Source organism: Coturnix japonica, chromosome 14 (assembly GCF_001577835.2).
Source record: "Coturnix japonica isolate 7356 chromosome 14, Coturnix japonica 2.1, whole genome shotgun sequence".
In the NCBI taxonomy this organism is placed as follows: domain Eukaryota; kingdom Metazoa; phylum Chordata; class Aves; order Galliformes; family Phasianidae; genus Coturnix; species Coturnix japonica.
In genome coordinates, this window is record NC_029529.1 from 10,071,565 (window position 1) to 10,087,564 (window position 16,000).

General features: G+C 33.7%; 1 protein-coding gene across 10 annotated transcripts in view; it reads right to left on the reverse strand.

Moving 5' to 3' along the window:
• Positions 1-16,000, reverse strand: part of RBFOX1 (RNA binding fox-1 homolog 1) — a 107,647-nt gene that overhangs the window by 20,980 nt on the left and 70,667 nt on the right. For 6 of the 10 annotated variants that reach the window (XM_015877147.2, XM_015877145.2, XM_015877144.2 and 3 more), the window contains 2 exons: positions 13,561-13,600; positions 5,152-5,216 (listed from right to left, as the gene is read on the reverse strand). In XM_015877147.2, the coding sequence (XP_015732633.2) occupies positions 5,152-5,216; positions 13,561-13,600 (105 nt within the window). The remainder of the gene's footprint in view (positions 1-5,151; positions 5,217-13,560; positions 13,601-16,000) is intronic. The other 4 variants (XM_015877149.2, XM_015877151.2, XM_015877148.2 and 1 more) reach the window with 1 other exon arrangement.

Here is a 16,000-nt window from a genome sequence, read left to right on the forward strand (position 1 = left end):
TTCACTAGAATCTGCTGTTTACGGCAATAACATGAGTTATAAACTGCAGTGATTCCCAAAACTGCGATCTCAGTAATGAATATGACTATGAAATATTAACATGGTGCCATCAATACTCAATTTACCACAGATCAGATATAGGGAAGAAGATGATATACAAGCCTAAAAGATGTCTGAATTGAACTACACCTCAGTAAGATCAAAGTAAACAATTTGTTTCCTTGCAAAATAAGGAAACAGACAAGCTTATTTACTACACAGGATCATCAGAAAAAGTTAGACCGATCAAACACTGCCACACCCAGCCAAAGCATTTGAAGTGTTTTACGTGTATCTGTTGTATTATACCTCTTTAAACAGCTACAGATAACCTTTGTATCTGTCAGGATGTTATCTGAACCTTCTGAATTTCAGCATTTGAGTAGCTCACAGTAATTCTTGCACAGTTACAATCTCCAGCCCCAAACTTCTCCACATTTCTCAACATTCATCTTATATTGCAAAATTCAAAATGGTTTCAAGGTTAAACTCTATGAAGATGCTGACAAAACTTCAATTTTTAGTGTATATCACTAGTAAAGTCCTCAAGAGGATAAAATAAGCTGTATAAATCTATTGCATTTTTCACTGATTATTTGTATAGATAATCTTGAAATCTAAAAATATCCAAAAGAGAACATTTATGCCTCTGCCTACAGAAACTCATATTTATATTTTGCGTATTTTATACTTATTTTTGATCCTTTAAAGAGTATGTTTCCAGTTGAATAAAATCTATACTTATTATCCTACTTTAGAATAATGTGAATAGAAATACCAACCATTAATCTCAACTACTTGCACAAAGAGAACTGGAAAATACACTGAATTCTATTACTGTTGGCAAGGGGATGTTGACAAAAATAAATACTCCGCAAAGGTATTTAAAGAACTTTCCAAAAACTTTTGGAAAATCAGGACTTTAACAGGAGTAAGAAAGACTTCAAATTTGGAAAATACAGAACTTTAATATGATAAAACCTCCTGTCTCAGATTCTGTATGAAATCCTATGTATGACTCCAGAACATGTAACATAAAACTGATAAAGAAAAAATTATCCATTTTTATGCTACAAGATGTGTGCAAAATATTTTGAAATAAATTCTATTTTGTTTTTCTTAAAAAAAAAAAATAGAAAAAAAAAGTCAGCTTCCATTGATAAGAGAACAAAGGATATAAGTCATTAAACAACAAAATAGTGGGAATCTTCTCACTGCTACATTGATATTTAAATTGGATACTAAATTAAGGGGAAAAAGGAATTAATGTCTACGTCTACCAATTTATGTATGTATGTGTGTGTGTGTGTGCACATGTCTGTGTGTATGTGTTTGTGGGTGAGTGATGGATGGGGAATGTGTGTATATATATGAATGCATAACCATACATATATAAACACACAATTATTGAGTATTAAGAGGGTTAGCAAGCAGTACAAGTGAAAAGATTCTGCCTTACAGGCAGGGATAGTTCATTATTATTGGGGTTTTGCTTTATAATACTATTACATATGCTATCATAAATATTGCTGACAAACTTAATAAGCAAGAAAGGAACATTTTTCTTACTCTGATCAAAGATGCAATAATCAAATAAAAAAACACAAAACCAATAGCCAATCAATGAGAATAAATCTGCCCATAGGCTTAGTTCAAGCAAGCCATTCACTGAGCTATGTGATGAATCTGTCAAATCCAATACAGCATTACAGACATACTAGCAACATCAAGTGAACATGCAATGACAAAATGACAATATACCCCACTGCCATGCTTTGACTTGTTCTACCTCATAAATACAAAAGCTGATGACTTTGCTAGTTCCTCTTACTTCAGACACTAAGAGAAATCTAACAACTACATTTTTATTTATAGTTTTGAAAATCTTATATGAAAGCCGAATAGAAGTTGCACTAGCATTTTGTTGACATCCGATTTATTGTATTAGTACATCATTATAATTACTTTTACAAGCATTTTCACTTTAAAGTGTTGGGAAGCAAAGCTCTTAAATGCTGAAGTACATCTGCAGACCAAGAGGTCCTCTTTTATCAGTTAGAAAAATTTTCAGAAACTTTTTAAGAATTAGAAAGTTAATAATTATTTTTTGATCCACTTAACGAAAGATCTTCATCTCCTTAAATGCATTTTCGTATCAGGAGAGATCAATGCGGAAAAATCCAATGTAAAATTTTTAAAGCTGCATTTTGTGATTATATAGCTTCACCAATAAAACAAACTGAACTTTTTTGGTTATTTGGTTATTATTTTCTTTTACAGTTCTAAGAAGTAACTGAAGAAATATGGATGTCCTACATTAATGGTGAATTTGTTTTTAGAATACATATACTTTGGTACTTTCCTTACTATGGTTATGGTTTGGCTTCGATTTATTTCATGAGATTTCCTTAGCCAGCAGACTCACCCTTATTAATCTGTTCTTTCCCTATTTCCAGCAATATTTCCAACCGTGACAAACAAGGATACCATTGCATTTCTTAAAAACTGAGCTCTGTTCCAGTGTTCACTGTATGCTGATCCACTGTAGTCAGTGTCTCCATTTTTGAATCCCAAATCTTTCTGTTAACCTTTAGTTTTAATTTATCAAAACATTATTTCAATGTAAACAGTAAGTGTACTTCACTTGAAGTTAAATAAGTAGGGGCTTAAAGTAACAACAAAAATGATCAGTGTATAATCAGATATGGAGTCTTCAGTATTGCCAGATGACAGTGAGTTACTACTACACTGAGAAGGAAATAAACAAGCAGTAGAACTGAACTGTATTTCTTTATTTTAGCAATTGTGGTAATAATGACTGAATTCATTAGAAATGAATAAAAAGTTAGTAAAATTAACCAGACACTTTGGGAATAATCAGGGGTATCCATGTTTGCATATAGTTTCACATATGCAGATTGTTATGTTTTGTTCTCTTTAGTTGTTTTAGGATTCTTCCATTAAGAAGTTCAACTACAGTATTTGTAATTAACACAAGCAACCAAACTCATTTGGGGAAAGCAGGTCAAAGATGATGTCTAACCACATTTAAAAGGACAAGTTAAATTAAAAAAAAATGTATCTATAATTCATTTAGGATATTTAATATTATGCAGCAGTCAGGTTATTACACTTCTATTTATACACAAAATGTATCTGAAAATTAAGTATTTTTGAATGAAAATGGTTGTAACAACTGCTTTACTACTGAGACCATCTCAAGCTTTCTTTGCAACATTTAAGGACACTGTCTTTTTCTTAAACAATTTTATTTACAGCAGAACTGTTAGTGAGGTTGACTTTCTACCCATAGCAGAACATGCAACCATCTGATCTTTTACCTTAGCATTTGATTTATGAGAAAGTACCTGATTTGTAATTAAAGCATTTTAAAGTAATTTTCATATGGCTCAGTTTCACTATGTAACATATAGATTTTTCAGAAATTCGTTTATCTGTAGGAATAATCAACCTATAAAATGATCGGGGGAAATTTGAATGATATCTAGCAAAAGATGTCTATCCATGGGAGGCTATTTTTAATATTGTCCTTTCAACTTAGTAAATTTTTAGGATTAGGAATTGCTTTGCATTATAAGCTCAGAGAAACATTCTAGAGCTGCAATATGCTAACACACCTTTGTGGAAATGAAATGAAACTACTGAATAGCACTTCACCTTGCAGGTTACCCTAAGTAGAAACAGTACTTTGCAAACATAGTGCAAACAGCAGTATCTAATCAATGTTACTGGTTCAAAAATAATAGAAAGTAACTTGCTTACCTGTCTGACACAGCATGCCTCAGCCACACATGCAAATTATTTTATTCACATAACTTTAAAAAATACGTCTTCATTATCCAGAATAAGCATTTTTAAGGCAAATATGCATGCATAGCATTGTAACATTCATATTATGGTACTTTATTTTAAAAATACAGAATCCATGAACAGCACTTCAATCTAAGAAACAGTTCACTGAAATTTCTTAATCACTTGATTTCTTTAGGAAACAGAAACACTTAAAAGCAATGTTTAATTTAGCATCAAAAGTAATTTTTAAATTCAAGACTTAAGAAATTATCTGCTTGATTACAAGGGAAAATTTTTATATACCAGGAACTGAAAATGGTGACCTTACATTTCACTGTTGCTATGAAGCAAAATACATGCATGTATCTGTCTTTCGCTACATGCATGTTCCCTTTATATTGTACACTCTTCAAAGGCATGGAAACAGTTGAAAAGATTCTGTTTAGGGTACAATTTCTGAAGAACAAGTAGGGCGTTCCTTCTTTTCATTATTAAGTAATGTCCAGACACACTGCAAAGACTGATGCACGTTTAATTTTGTGCAGTCTGACAAAATTCAGTTCGTACTGGAAACTTACAATTTAGACATCAAGATGAAATGGGCGTTCATTCTCATCTTGCAAGAAGATGAGTTAATTTATATAACATCACTTTTATTTTATGGATATTACACCGTTGTATGTTTTTCTTATGCATGCTTAATTGATCTGTTAGTTCTGGTATTCCTTTCATCAATGTGGTTTACATTTTGAAGACAAAAGTATACTTCAGAAAAAGTGTAACTATTGTTTTTCCCACTATTTCAAAAAATCACATGCTTGGAAAGAAAGCAAATGGAAAAGAAGGTAATATATATATATTTTTGCCTGGGACAGTTCAAGCTTAGATGCAGTTCATTCCCAATTTCTACTGACTGAAATAAAGTCAATAAGAATCGAGGGCACTCAATAGGTTCAGCTTCTAAATCAACTGAAATAGTGCTCCTAAGACAAATTACGATCTTTCGTAGCAGATCATCATGAAGCTGTATGTATATTTATCCAAACTGCACAAGGGTCACAGACATTAACTGGATGATGTCCAGCTTGGGAACGTGCACATCTCATGCCTGATTCTCAATTAAGGCCTAAAAACTCTCAATTTATCGCTATTCATGGATTATAATAAAACAGCCCGTTTTGGATATCACAATTATCTGCAGTGCAACAAGACAGTTATGAGACTTCAACAAGGCAAATTTATAGAATTATCTTCAGCTTCCACTGGTCAGATATTTATTAGCAATAAATGAGATCTTACCTGTCACTGTAGGCAGCTGCAGTGGCAGTGGCAGGCTGGGCATACCGGTAGGCAGCATAACCACCCTGAAACACAAACTTACATTCTAACTGGATTGCTACAGTAGCTTAATTAATATATTGCAAATTCTAGCAACAACAGATTGGAATATAACAGTCATGCTGTAAGTTCAGTTTTAAAGGGTTAAATACATTTGGCCTATTTGAGTGAATTGTTAAACAAAATTTATCACCACAAACTTGTTAAGATTTGTTCCAGAGATGCGGAGAAAGCAATTAACTGTATTCATCAGCATAGTTTTTTAAAACACAATATTGTATTCTTCCGCAAGTTTTCAAGTAGCAATTTTTCTTATGAATGCAGCATATGCACATTAATAAGGCTGTGTTGAACCTAAGAGAAAAAACTATACCAGTAACCCTTTTTTTCCCCATATAAAATATGATTTATCATACCTGGTTGATTAAATCTATGAATTAGTGCACTGAATTAACACTCAATGTTATACAGGTTTCCAATTTATACTTTTAATTATAATGAAGAAGGAAAATTCTCTTCTTCCCTGAATTAACATTCAGTTGTATGTAACAGTAATTGCAGCTGTTCAATTAAGCAAACAGGACAAACAAACACACATTTGAAAGGAATTGTGCGCAGTGATGCATTGATTATCAAACTGTGAAAACAGCAGAGCTTCCTGTTCAATGGACCACAGTGTTATATCAACCATTTCAAAATGATCTCAGCATGCCAATTAACAAACAGAGGCCAGTCTCCACAGATAACACAAACATGATTTACGTTCCAATTAGAATTTACGACCCCCTAATCCTCTGGGACATGGGACTCTGCATTTCCTCTCCCACCTTTCCCCCCACCTTAACAAAGAGTTGAGAAAGAAAGCATCAGGTCACTCAGCTTTGAAGAAATTTTCTTTCTTTCCTAAAGTGTTCATTTCAATGGAAGGATTTTATTTTTGAAGACTGCATTCAAACAAGGTAATGTGTTGATCTGTAAAGAACATAAGACTAGTAGAACAGGCTTACTGTTCTACTTACTGTTCAACCCTTATTATATCATTAGTAGATTTACACTGGAAATATTTATATGAGTTTTCTATTTTAATTTTGCAAGTGAAACTCATTAGAATTTTCAACAAAACAGAGGAACATTCTTCCTGACTTTTTCAAGTGCTCACATAAGGAATAGCACATTTACCTCTGGACTACTGGTCAGCTCCCTGTCAGATGCAATTGTATCACTCAACCACTAGAAGAAGGCAGGTGCTTTCATAATACTCTATATGCTTTCCCTTTTGTAGCAGATTCCTTCAGTGTGCAAGCACAGAAGCACTGAGAAATACTTTCTCATTTTAGATCATTTGATTTTTATAAACCAATAAAAGGCTATTACTGTCAAAAATGTATAACAGGCACATATTGCTTGCAGGTATGTGCATGCAGGCAATCAGATGTCAAGCAGTGTCACTGAGTGCAAACTAAACCAGCAAACACTGAGATGAGCACTTGGCCTGGGCTGTGCTACAAGGAGAAACGTGAGAGATTACACAAATTCACCTCTTCTCTCCTCCTTTTCAGGGCTTTGCCACAGCTTTTTGCTTGTTTGTTCAGAGTGAGGGCTTATACGATGGAGTTCAAATGGGAACAAAACTTGAAGAAGATAAGCTTCTTTTTAATGTCCTCTGAAAATGTGTGGTAGGCTACAAGTGTGATAAGATTCTGTCAGACACACTCATGACTCCTTTGCTTGTCCAAGTAAATGCATTCCTAAAAATCTCCATTTATATGCAAGAGGTCACTTCATTTCAATCCAACTGCACACATATTGATTTCCTACCCTGGTACAGTATTGAAAATAGGTCACCATCAGAAGTATCAATGTTTCAGTGTTCTTAAGCAGACTAAAATGAGGCAGGCTGTTCACACATCAGCTGGTCTTAAGCTTACAGACGGCAGGCTCTGTAAGAATTTTATTTCTTTCCTTTGGGTACCACTCAAAATTGGTCAGTTTGTATAGACTGATCCTTTCTTGCTCAAAACCTGCTTTCCCTTAATAAGTGTTGCACTCCTTTGGTGCCTGCATTTTGATTTGCTTTCAAGAAATGTTGCTGAACAATGAAGGTCAACTCTGAATTTTATTAAGCTGCCATGGATTGAACAATCACAAATTTGTGAATGTTATGGAAAAAAAAAATGAGTCTCAACCAATAAAAAGACATCTAAGTTATAAAATTTGATATTTTTTTCGAGATATAAATTGCAGGATAGATTTGAATATCAATGAGATCATAATTCTCTACAAGCCTATGTCACAATTTCATATTTGTAACGAAAGCTATTTTCATTAATGATCTGCCATTAAGGGGGTGTACTGTTCCATTGGCAAGTCTGCCGATGACAAACACCGGGAGGAATGTCTGATAGGCCAGAGAGACGTGCTGCTTCCCAGAGGGATCTGAGCAAGTTAGAATAAATGGCAGGAACCTCATGAAGGTCAACAAGGGATGTGCAGAGTTCCACCTAGAGAAAAATGACCCCACGCACTAGGACATGGCTGGGGGCAACCAGCTAGAAAGCTGCCTTGTAGGAAAGGACCTGGGGGCCCAGACAGACATCAAATTCACACATCCTTGCTTCTTAAAATTAATGATAACCTGGGTTGGATTAAAAGAAGCACTGCTAGCAGATCAAGGGGGATAATCCCTCCTACAACTGGTGATGCCTAGCCTGTAGTCCTCTTCAGTATAAGATTGACATGTAAATACTGGACAGAGTCCAAATAAGGGGCATGAGATGATAAAGGGGTTGAAGAATCTCTTCAATGAGAGAAAAGCTTAGAGACCTGGGGCTGTTCAGCCTGGAGAAGGGAAGGCACAGGGGAATCTTACCAACATGCATAAATACCTGATGGAGAGTGCACAGAGGGCAGAACCATACTCCTCATACCAACAAAAGAAACAACGAGCACAAAATTTAACAGAGGGGGTTAAATCTGAACATCAGGAAGCACTTTGTCAGTGAGGGTGACTGAGCAGCCGAAAAACACTGACCTCCAGACGTCTCTTCCAAACTCAAACTTTTATCCTCTGATACAATTAAATGTAAAACATGAGGGAATAATTTCACAGCTTTTGTATTCTGAAGCTCTGGTTTAGTGCTATTTCTTAAGGTTTTACTTCAATTATATCAGATCATAGAAGTATAGAAGCATAAAGTCAGAGAATAGGTTGAATTGGAAGGGACTTTGAAGGCCATCCAGTTCCAACCCCTGCTGTATGCTGGTTTCCAGCTACCAGATGAGGCTGCCAAGGACTCCATCCACACTGGCCTTGAACACCTCCAGGAATGAGGTATCCATAACTTCTCTGGGCAGCTGGTGCCAGCTTCTCATCACTCTCTAAGATTTCCTCCTAATATCTAATATAATTCTGCTCTCTTTCATTTTAAAACTATTCCCCCTTGTCACATCCTACATTTTAGAACTATTTTGGTTTTACTTTCCCTCAGCAAGTAAAGAAAGTATCTGACTTATGAATTCTTATTTAGAATTTATATCCAGCTAAGACTATTAAAAATATCTACTGCCTTATCTGCACACATGTATTTTCTACTTCCAAGGGAAGGATATCACAATGCTAACACAGTTTAAGTTGCCTGAAAAAATTAAGTACATACTGAAGTCAAAATACTTGCAGTCCAAATATATACATGTATGTCACTGGCATAATATAAAGAATGGAACACTTGCAATAAATATTGTACTACTTAGGCTGTGAATGTAATACAGTCTGGAAATCAAAGACAGCTTGTAGATTATTCCTATCATTTCTACACACAGAATCCATATTCTCACTAAATAACTTGATGATTAGTATGACTTCACAACAGTCTATATTCAGTCTACTGAGTATTTTCCATCAGTCAGCATGTCATACCTGTAGTAACTTATTGCCATACACAGGCTCTTGCAATAATGCTCTATAAAGAAACAGAAATGCAATGATTTTAATGAGTAAAGGAAAGATGGACGTAGGGATGGAAAGAAAGATGCAAGCATGGAATTTGGACAAGTTCCCCAAAACTACTTATTAATTTCCTTTCATTGTTCCATATATCTCCATGGCTCAAGTAAATACAAAGAGTAGTGGGATAAGTGCGAAATCAGTAGTCAGTTGTTACAGAGAAAACCTAATCAGTTTTAGCTGTGTTTGCAGAAATTTTGGATAAGATAAAATGAAAATGAATGGAAAATCAAATACATTTAAACTTTTAAATTAAATGTGTATGCGTACTGAGTGTAATTTCCACAAAAATAAGTTTCACATTCATAAGTTACTATACCATGTATGTCTGCACTTTATCCTGAAATAATGAAAATTTTATCTTGATCTCAGATGCACTGGCAATGTTATTTGTAAACACATCTAAATTATATCACTCAAAGTGATGCCTATTTTCCATTATTTTTTCTTTTAATAACAGTTTATATTTTATATGAACGTTGAGAATATTTTCCCTATTGTTTACTTCCTATACCTCCTTTCACTCCGAGTTTTTGAGAAGTTTTTGCGTGTATTTTTCTATTCTTAGGCATTAATGGTAATCCCAGAGGTATCTGTTGCCTCATATAAATGATTGGTAATATATATAAATTAACAGCACATGGAAGTATTTCTAATCCAGTACCATCATAAGGAATGAGCCAGCATTTTTTTTTTTCAAAATACTGTTTAAATCAAAAATAAAGATTCAGAAGATGAAGACACTTCATCATTACATCTTAGAACTTTTGGAAATCTTACCATGGAGTATCCCTCTGGATAGAGCATTAGAAGGAGCCACACACTACACCTTCTGACTTCTTTGCCCATTAAAAAGACATTTCTCCAGTCATTCTATTTCTGTGTCATATCTCTTCATTTAAAAAACGCAAAAAAAACCTTCAGTACTAAAAAGATAAGATTTTGGTGCTAACTACGTATCCCTGCTTTTCACATAAGAATAGTGCCTTCCAGGATATCAGAGCATGCCCATCCAGCAGGAAGGGAATATTGCTTAGATAATTGATACAGTTTAATGAAAGTGTCTGCTTTTCGCTTGGAAAGTAGATAGATGCTCCATCCTCAATACCATCCTCTGCATTTCAACTCAAGGAGATGGCGTTAGCTGTTGATAATATCTTTCCATTCCCTTGCTCACAAAGTATGCCTTATTCTCAACCATTAATTCAGAAAAAAAAATCCTTATCTACCTATGTACATATGAATTATCTCGGACCCTTTACTAGCTCTAGTATCATAGGTCCAGAGTCCTTAGAAAAAGTAAAAAAGATCATACAGCGAGCAATGAGACTGAGTAATATACACATTACTGCTTCTGAAACTGGTGATGAGATTTTAAAGTTTGCACTATTTCTGAGCCTTTTCACATTTCAGTTGTTTACCAAAGACTGACATGTTCTGAAAACATTCTTCATGCCCACAGTACGAAAAAAGAATTGCAACAAAGCAAAGCAATAGTGGAGCACTACCATTTAAACTGCCTGTTTCTTCATCTGTTACTATTTTTGTTTCATTTTGTGGAGTGTATTTTCTTATTTTTGCAGGTGTCAATCTTCATCTAGGAACTTCTGTATTTGCTGGCAGGCAACCCTAATGCTTTTTTAATGACTTTTTCTCTTAGTGAATCAATACTTAATTTTAAAAGGTCTTCCTTTCTTCCTAATCATCTCCTATATTTTTCCTACTTAAAGGCACATTTAGAAAGGAATTCAATAGCTCAGCTATTTCAGAGACATTATTACATTTCATATCGTACCGTACGAAATATAGAATATATTGTATTACATATAGTCATGGGCCTGGATTTTTCATTTTAAGACTGTATTTTCCACCCATTTTTATATTGCTCCTCTCTTCTATGCCTCTGGTTAGTATTAAACAACTCTGGTTATTTTCTGTTCTTGTTTCACCCTGTAGTTTTGACACAGTCAGTATAATTCCCAGCTTCCCTTGCCACCAAAGGCTACCTTGGCATAGTCCATAACACTGTTGCTAATCAGTGTAATCATATCAGAATGAAATCTACTTTGATATATTTGTTGGTTAATATCATTGGTATAGTTTTTAGTAGCATTCCTTTGATTTTGTTTTCTGTATCATTTTAATGGTTCTTTTCTCCCCAATTTACTATTACAACCTATATACTTACAATTTTATTTATTTCTCTTTTTTTTTTTTTCCCCACTAAGCACTTGTTCTTTCCCAAAGCTTCATCTCAGTGATTAAAATGAAAAGCTGAGCAGAACTGTATCATAGTCAATTGGGATTTAATAAATACCTTTGTCTGCCACAAACTGATACACTGAGAACTAATAAACTTCATAATAAATTTTCTTTCAACTTATACCAGCTCTCCCCTCCTTTTACCATCAAAATTTTTTGTATGGAAGAAAGAAAAATGTGAAGAAAAATAAATTATAAACTAAGAAGCTGTACACATTATAAAAACAATAGATTTCCACAAGAATGTTTTAATTATATGAACTTTGAGAAGACATAGGGCTCCTTAAAATGAAATGATTTTGTTGCACTAAAAGAGAGACCTTGCTTTGCAGCAATGGTGGTTTCCAAAACCATGAACTGATACATAAACAGTTACACAAATTCCAAACTACACTATAAACATTAAGCAATACTAAGGTAGATTTCTTGATGCCTCTTAGATATTCAGGTTGGGAAACTGGGCAAAAACTGATGTTACAATTTGCAGAAATATGAAAATCGGAAGTCACACTTGAAGAAATTTAACACTGTATATTCCCTACAGCTCAAAAATTCAACAGTAATGTGTTTAAGTGAGACTTAAGAAGTCTTACTACACTTGAGTAAGCTTTTAACAAATAAGTGATTCTCATATGCCACTAACAATATGTTACAGATAGCATAACTCAGTACACAGAGAGTTTTAAACTATGTTAATCTATTTAAAAAATATTTTTCAACTATGCAAATGAATCTTCAGCTGGGTATCAGCCTTTTATCACATGAAAAAAACCAAAATCTACTTCCTCCGTAAATTCAAATTGTTTTCCTTTCATATAAAACTTATTCAAAAATACTCTGTTCCTTTGGAAATAGCTCTAAAAGATGGCTGGTAATAAATACAAAGAATGTTTCCCAGCACTACCTAGTGAATTTTTAATGTTCATACCAATTTCACCTCACCCATTTCTTTGTAACTGAAGAGACAGTAAAACATAAGCACAATTAGGATTTAGCAAGTTATCTGTTGAAATAAAGATACCTGGACCAGTCTGCTATTGCAAAACTAGTAACAGGTGTAAAAGATACTTCATTACAGGTAACATATTTCATATCCATGCATTTTTAAAAAACTGTAAACACAGTGAGCAAAAATTATTTTAGAAGCCTGAAATTCAACCTCAGTCTTAAACTTCTTGTATACTCAGGTGTAAATAGCCTCTCTGTTTATATTCAAGGTAAAAACTTCAACATGAGTAAGAAAAGAAGTTTAAAACTATCTTTTAAAATGAAACTGGTTAGAAAAGGTAAAATTAATTCACTCTAAATAATATCTGTTTATTGGGTGACCACTGAGCTATATACATTTTAATGAGAAGCTGGTAATAACTATGCAGGGCTACCAGCACTTATTAACAACGATAACAATAAACACTTCATACAACTTGAGCAATCTATACCTATTTCATTTAAATTATGTGGATTTTAAAAGAGCAGTCTACAGAAGTCTATTCAAATGACAGACATTACAGAGACATGTCTTAAACTTGCAGCATAATTAAGCTCTACCACAGCACTTATATATCCCAAATGAGAAAATTTATTTGATTGTATACCTCTCCATACTGCATTTTCATACTTCAAATATCACTAATGCTCAACTAGCCTTGTTTAGGAAAAGAAAAAATAACCACCACCAAATAAACAAACAAAAAACCCCACCAAAAAAACAAAAAAAAAACAAAAAAACCCACAACAACAAAAAAAAAAAACAACCCAGCTTTTGGGGGCTGGCAGAAGAATGTTTCTGCTTTGCTTTATAACTTTTCTTACTTTAATTTTGAAGGGAGACACTCCTCCACACACAACCATACATGCATGCACACATTTTTTCACATCTTTTTGCATTTATTCAACATTTGATTGAAGAGTTAATTCAGCTCCACTGAACAATGATTGATGTAATGAACAGAAAGGTCTTCCAATGTGAGAGATATTCTTCTCAATTCTTTCTGACAAGCAAGGGATGGTAAATAGACAAAACAGAGTCAAGCTAGGCAGCAAACTTGTAAAAAGAATGACTCTGGTAATGTACAAGGACAGCATGCACATCAATGAATACTTACATAAATGTCTGCACCATAAAATCCATCCTGGTATACAACACTGCAAGGATGCACACACAAAGAAAAACATCCATATTAGTGCATTTCCACATGCAAATGCCACCAACCCCTGCACAGCTGAGGTTAGTCTTGTCACAAGAACAAAGGGAGGGGGGAAGGAAGGCACTCTTCACATTGGTTAAGGAGGTTGGTAGCAATTATCAGAAGTGGAACTGTACTGAATTTTTTAAAATAAAAGTATGCCAAATGCTTAGTCAAAAAGAGGTGAAACGTGAAGCATGGCAGAATTGGAAAACACTTATGGCAAGCTGTTTTTTCCTTTTTTAAAGGAAAAAAAAAAAAAAGAAAAATTGACAACATCTTTTTTTCCTTTAAAAATTTTCAATGGTCCAATCCTGTGGCCTGTTTTAATTCATTTAGAAAATGTTCTTTCCTGAAATATTACTTTCTTGTCCTGTAATTGTCAGCCCTCTAAAACAAAGTGGCCTTCATCACTACTTAGATGGAAAACAAAGCTAAAAGTAGGTTATAAGGTGCGGGAAATGTGTGAAATAATTATATTGATGGAATTCTACACCCACTGCTTCAAATAAACAACGCACACAAACATGAGAGTATTTATAGGTACTGCTTTGTTACACATGCATGATAATGACAACAGGTCTGGTTAGAACAGAATAATGCTATTCTTATGAGAAAACTGTTAACCTTTTTCACTGCCATTTTACCACTTTGGGAAACATGCCAATAGTTGTGAGCTTCCATGATGGTAGTTGGATACATTACTAATTCTTGTCTTAAAAAATGCGGAATTCTGTTGCACTTAAAGATTGCTTCATTTCAGCTTAGACAAATTCTTATTGTAATTAGCACACATTTTAGATTCTAAACCCTCTGGGAGAAATGATAGAATATGAAAAAGATGGTTTAAATCATTACACAAAATAAAACTGGAAATATGCAACATCTAGATTGTTAGATCTAATCGATCTAACAATTACACACATTATAGAAGTCCAGCAATTTAGCTTTTATTTTGCAGTTCTAAAACTTAAAACTGGTATTTCCAATACAGAATCAGTAGAAGCTGTCTCCATGACTAAATTTGAGAGCATTCAACAGGTTATTTGCAACAAAATTCTCAGTTTGAAATATTAGCATCTGGAATAATAATTATCAAGTTGCAAGCCTAAGCTGTTCTGCAATTCCTAAAAGTATTTTCACGTCTGAAATATAATTGATCTGTTGAGTTCAGTGACCAAAAGCCACTGGCATAAACTGGTGTCTAAGACAGATACACTTGAGAAAATAAAAAATATGCACACATACTGAATTATACTTTATCAATGACAAGTTTACTGTGGCATAACATATGAAAACCTGGCTCTGAAAACTCTGCTTATATCAGAGTTGCTGGCATTCACTTTGGTTAAGGCCAGATATTTACTTATGTGTTTTTCCATTTATTTGGTCTGCAGATTAGAATATGTCAAATCTGGCCTACATCATTTGTTATCAGAAAAAATATTATTTATCTTATAGCGTAGCTACATTTTGGTTTTTATATTCAAATTTTTCTTTAAATATTACATTCTTGTGTAACACCTATTTGCATGTAAGAAAGAAAACATTCCACATGACTTCAAGATAGAACTACACAATCAGGAATAACACACACAAATCATATACAAACAGTGCAAAGGTTATTGCAGGCAGAGGTCATTACTGGGAATTTCATATAGCAAGTCTGTTTTTCAAATGATGTGCATTTGAAAAAAAAAGCATATTCATTCCATGGACAAGGACTCAATTTTCTAAATTATCTCTGGACAAGATTACACGTTCCTTTATATAAAAGGCCAAACACAGACTCCACATCAAAAAGATGCTATAGAGATCAGTGCTGTTTTACAGTGTGTGAAATTATTTAGGGCTTCAAATAACAAATCTAAAATGATATATTTCTGTGTTCAATAGACAATTCAAAACAAGATGTTAATTACAATAACACAGCATGAGTTAAACAAAATTAAGATAAAGCTCTTTTTTTTTAAAAAAATAATGTGATTAAAAACAAACAAACCAAAAAAAAAACCAAAAAAAAAAACCAACCAAAAAAACAATCAAACCATAGTGGTTATACAGCTCAGAACATTTTGCAAGAGGTTACTGAAAAAACTGCTCCAAAAATGTATCATCTAAGAAGGGCATCCACGATTACTCTCATGCAGTGTTCCAGAGAGAAATCATTCTCTCTTATTGAAGTTCTGATGTTTCCCAAGATGGCCACTGAAACACTGATAATAAATCAGTGCACAACAGGAAGACAGAAGTACTACTTTAGTTCTAACATAACAAAACAAAACAAAACAAACAAACAAACAAAAAAGAAAACAAAACAACAACAAAATTGAAACAAACTATTTTCCTACTTAATAGG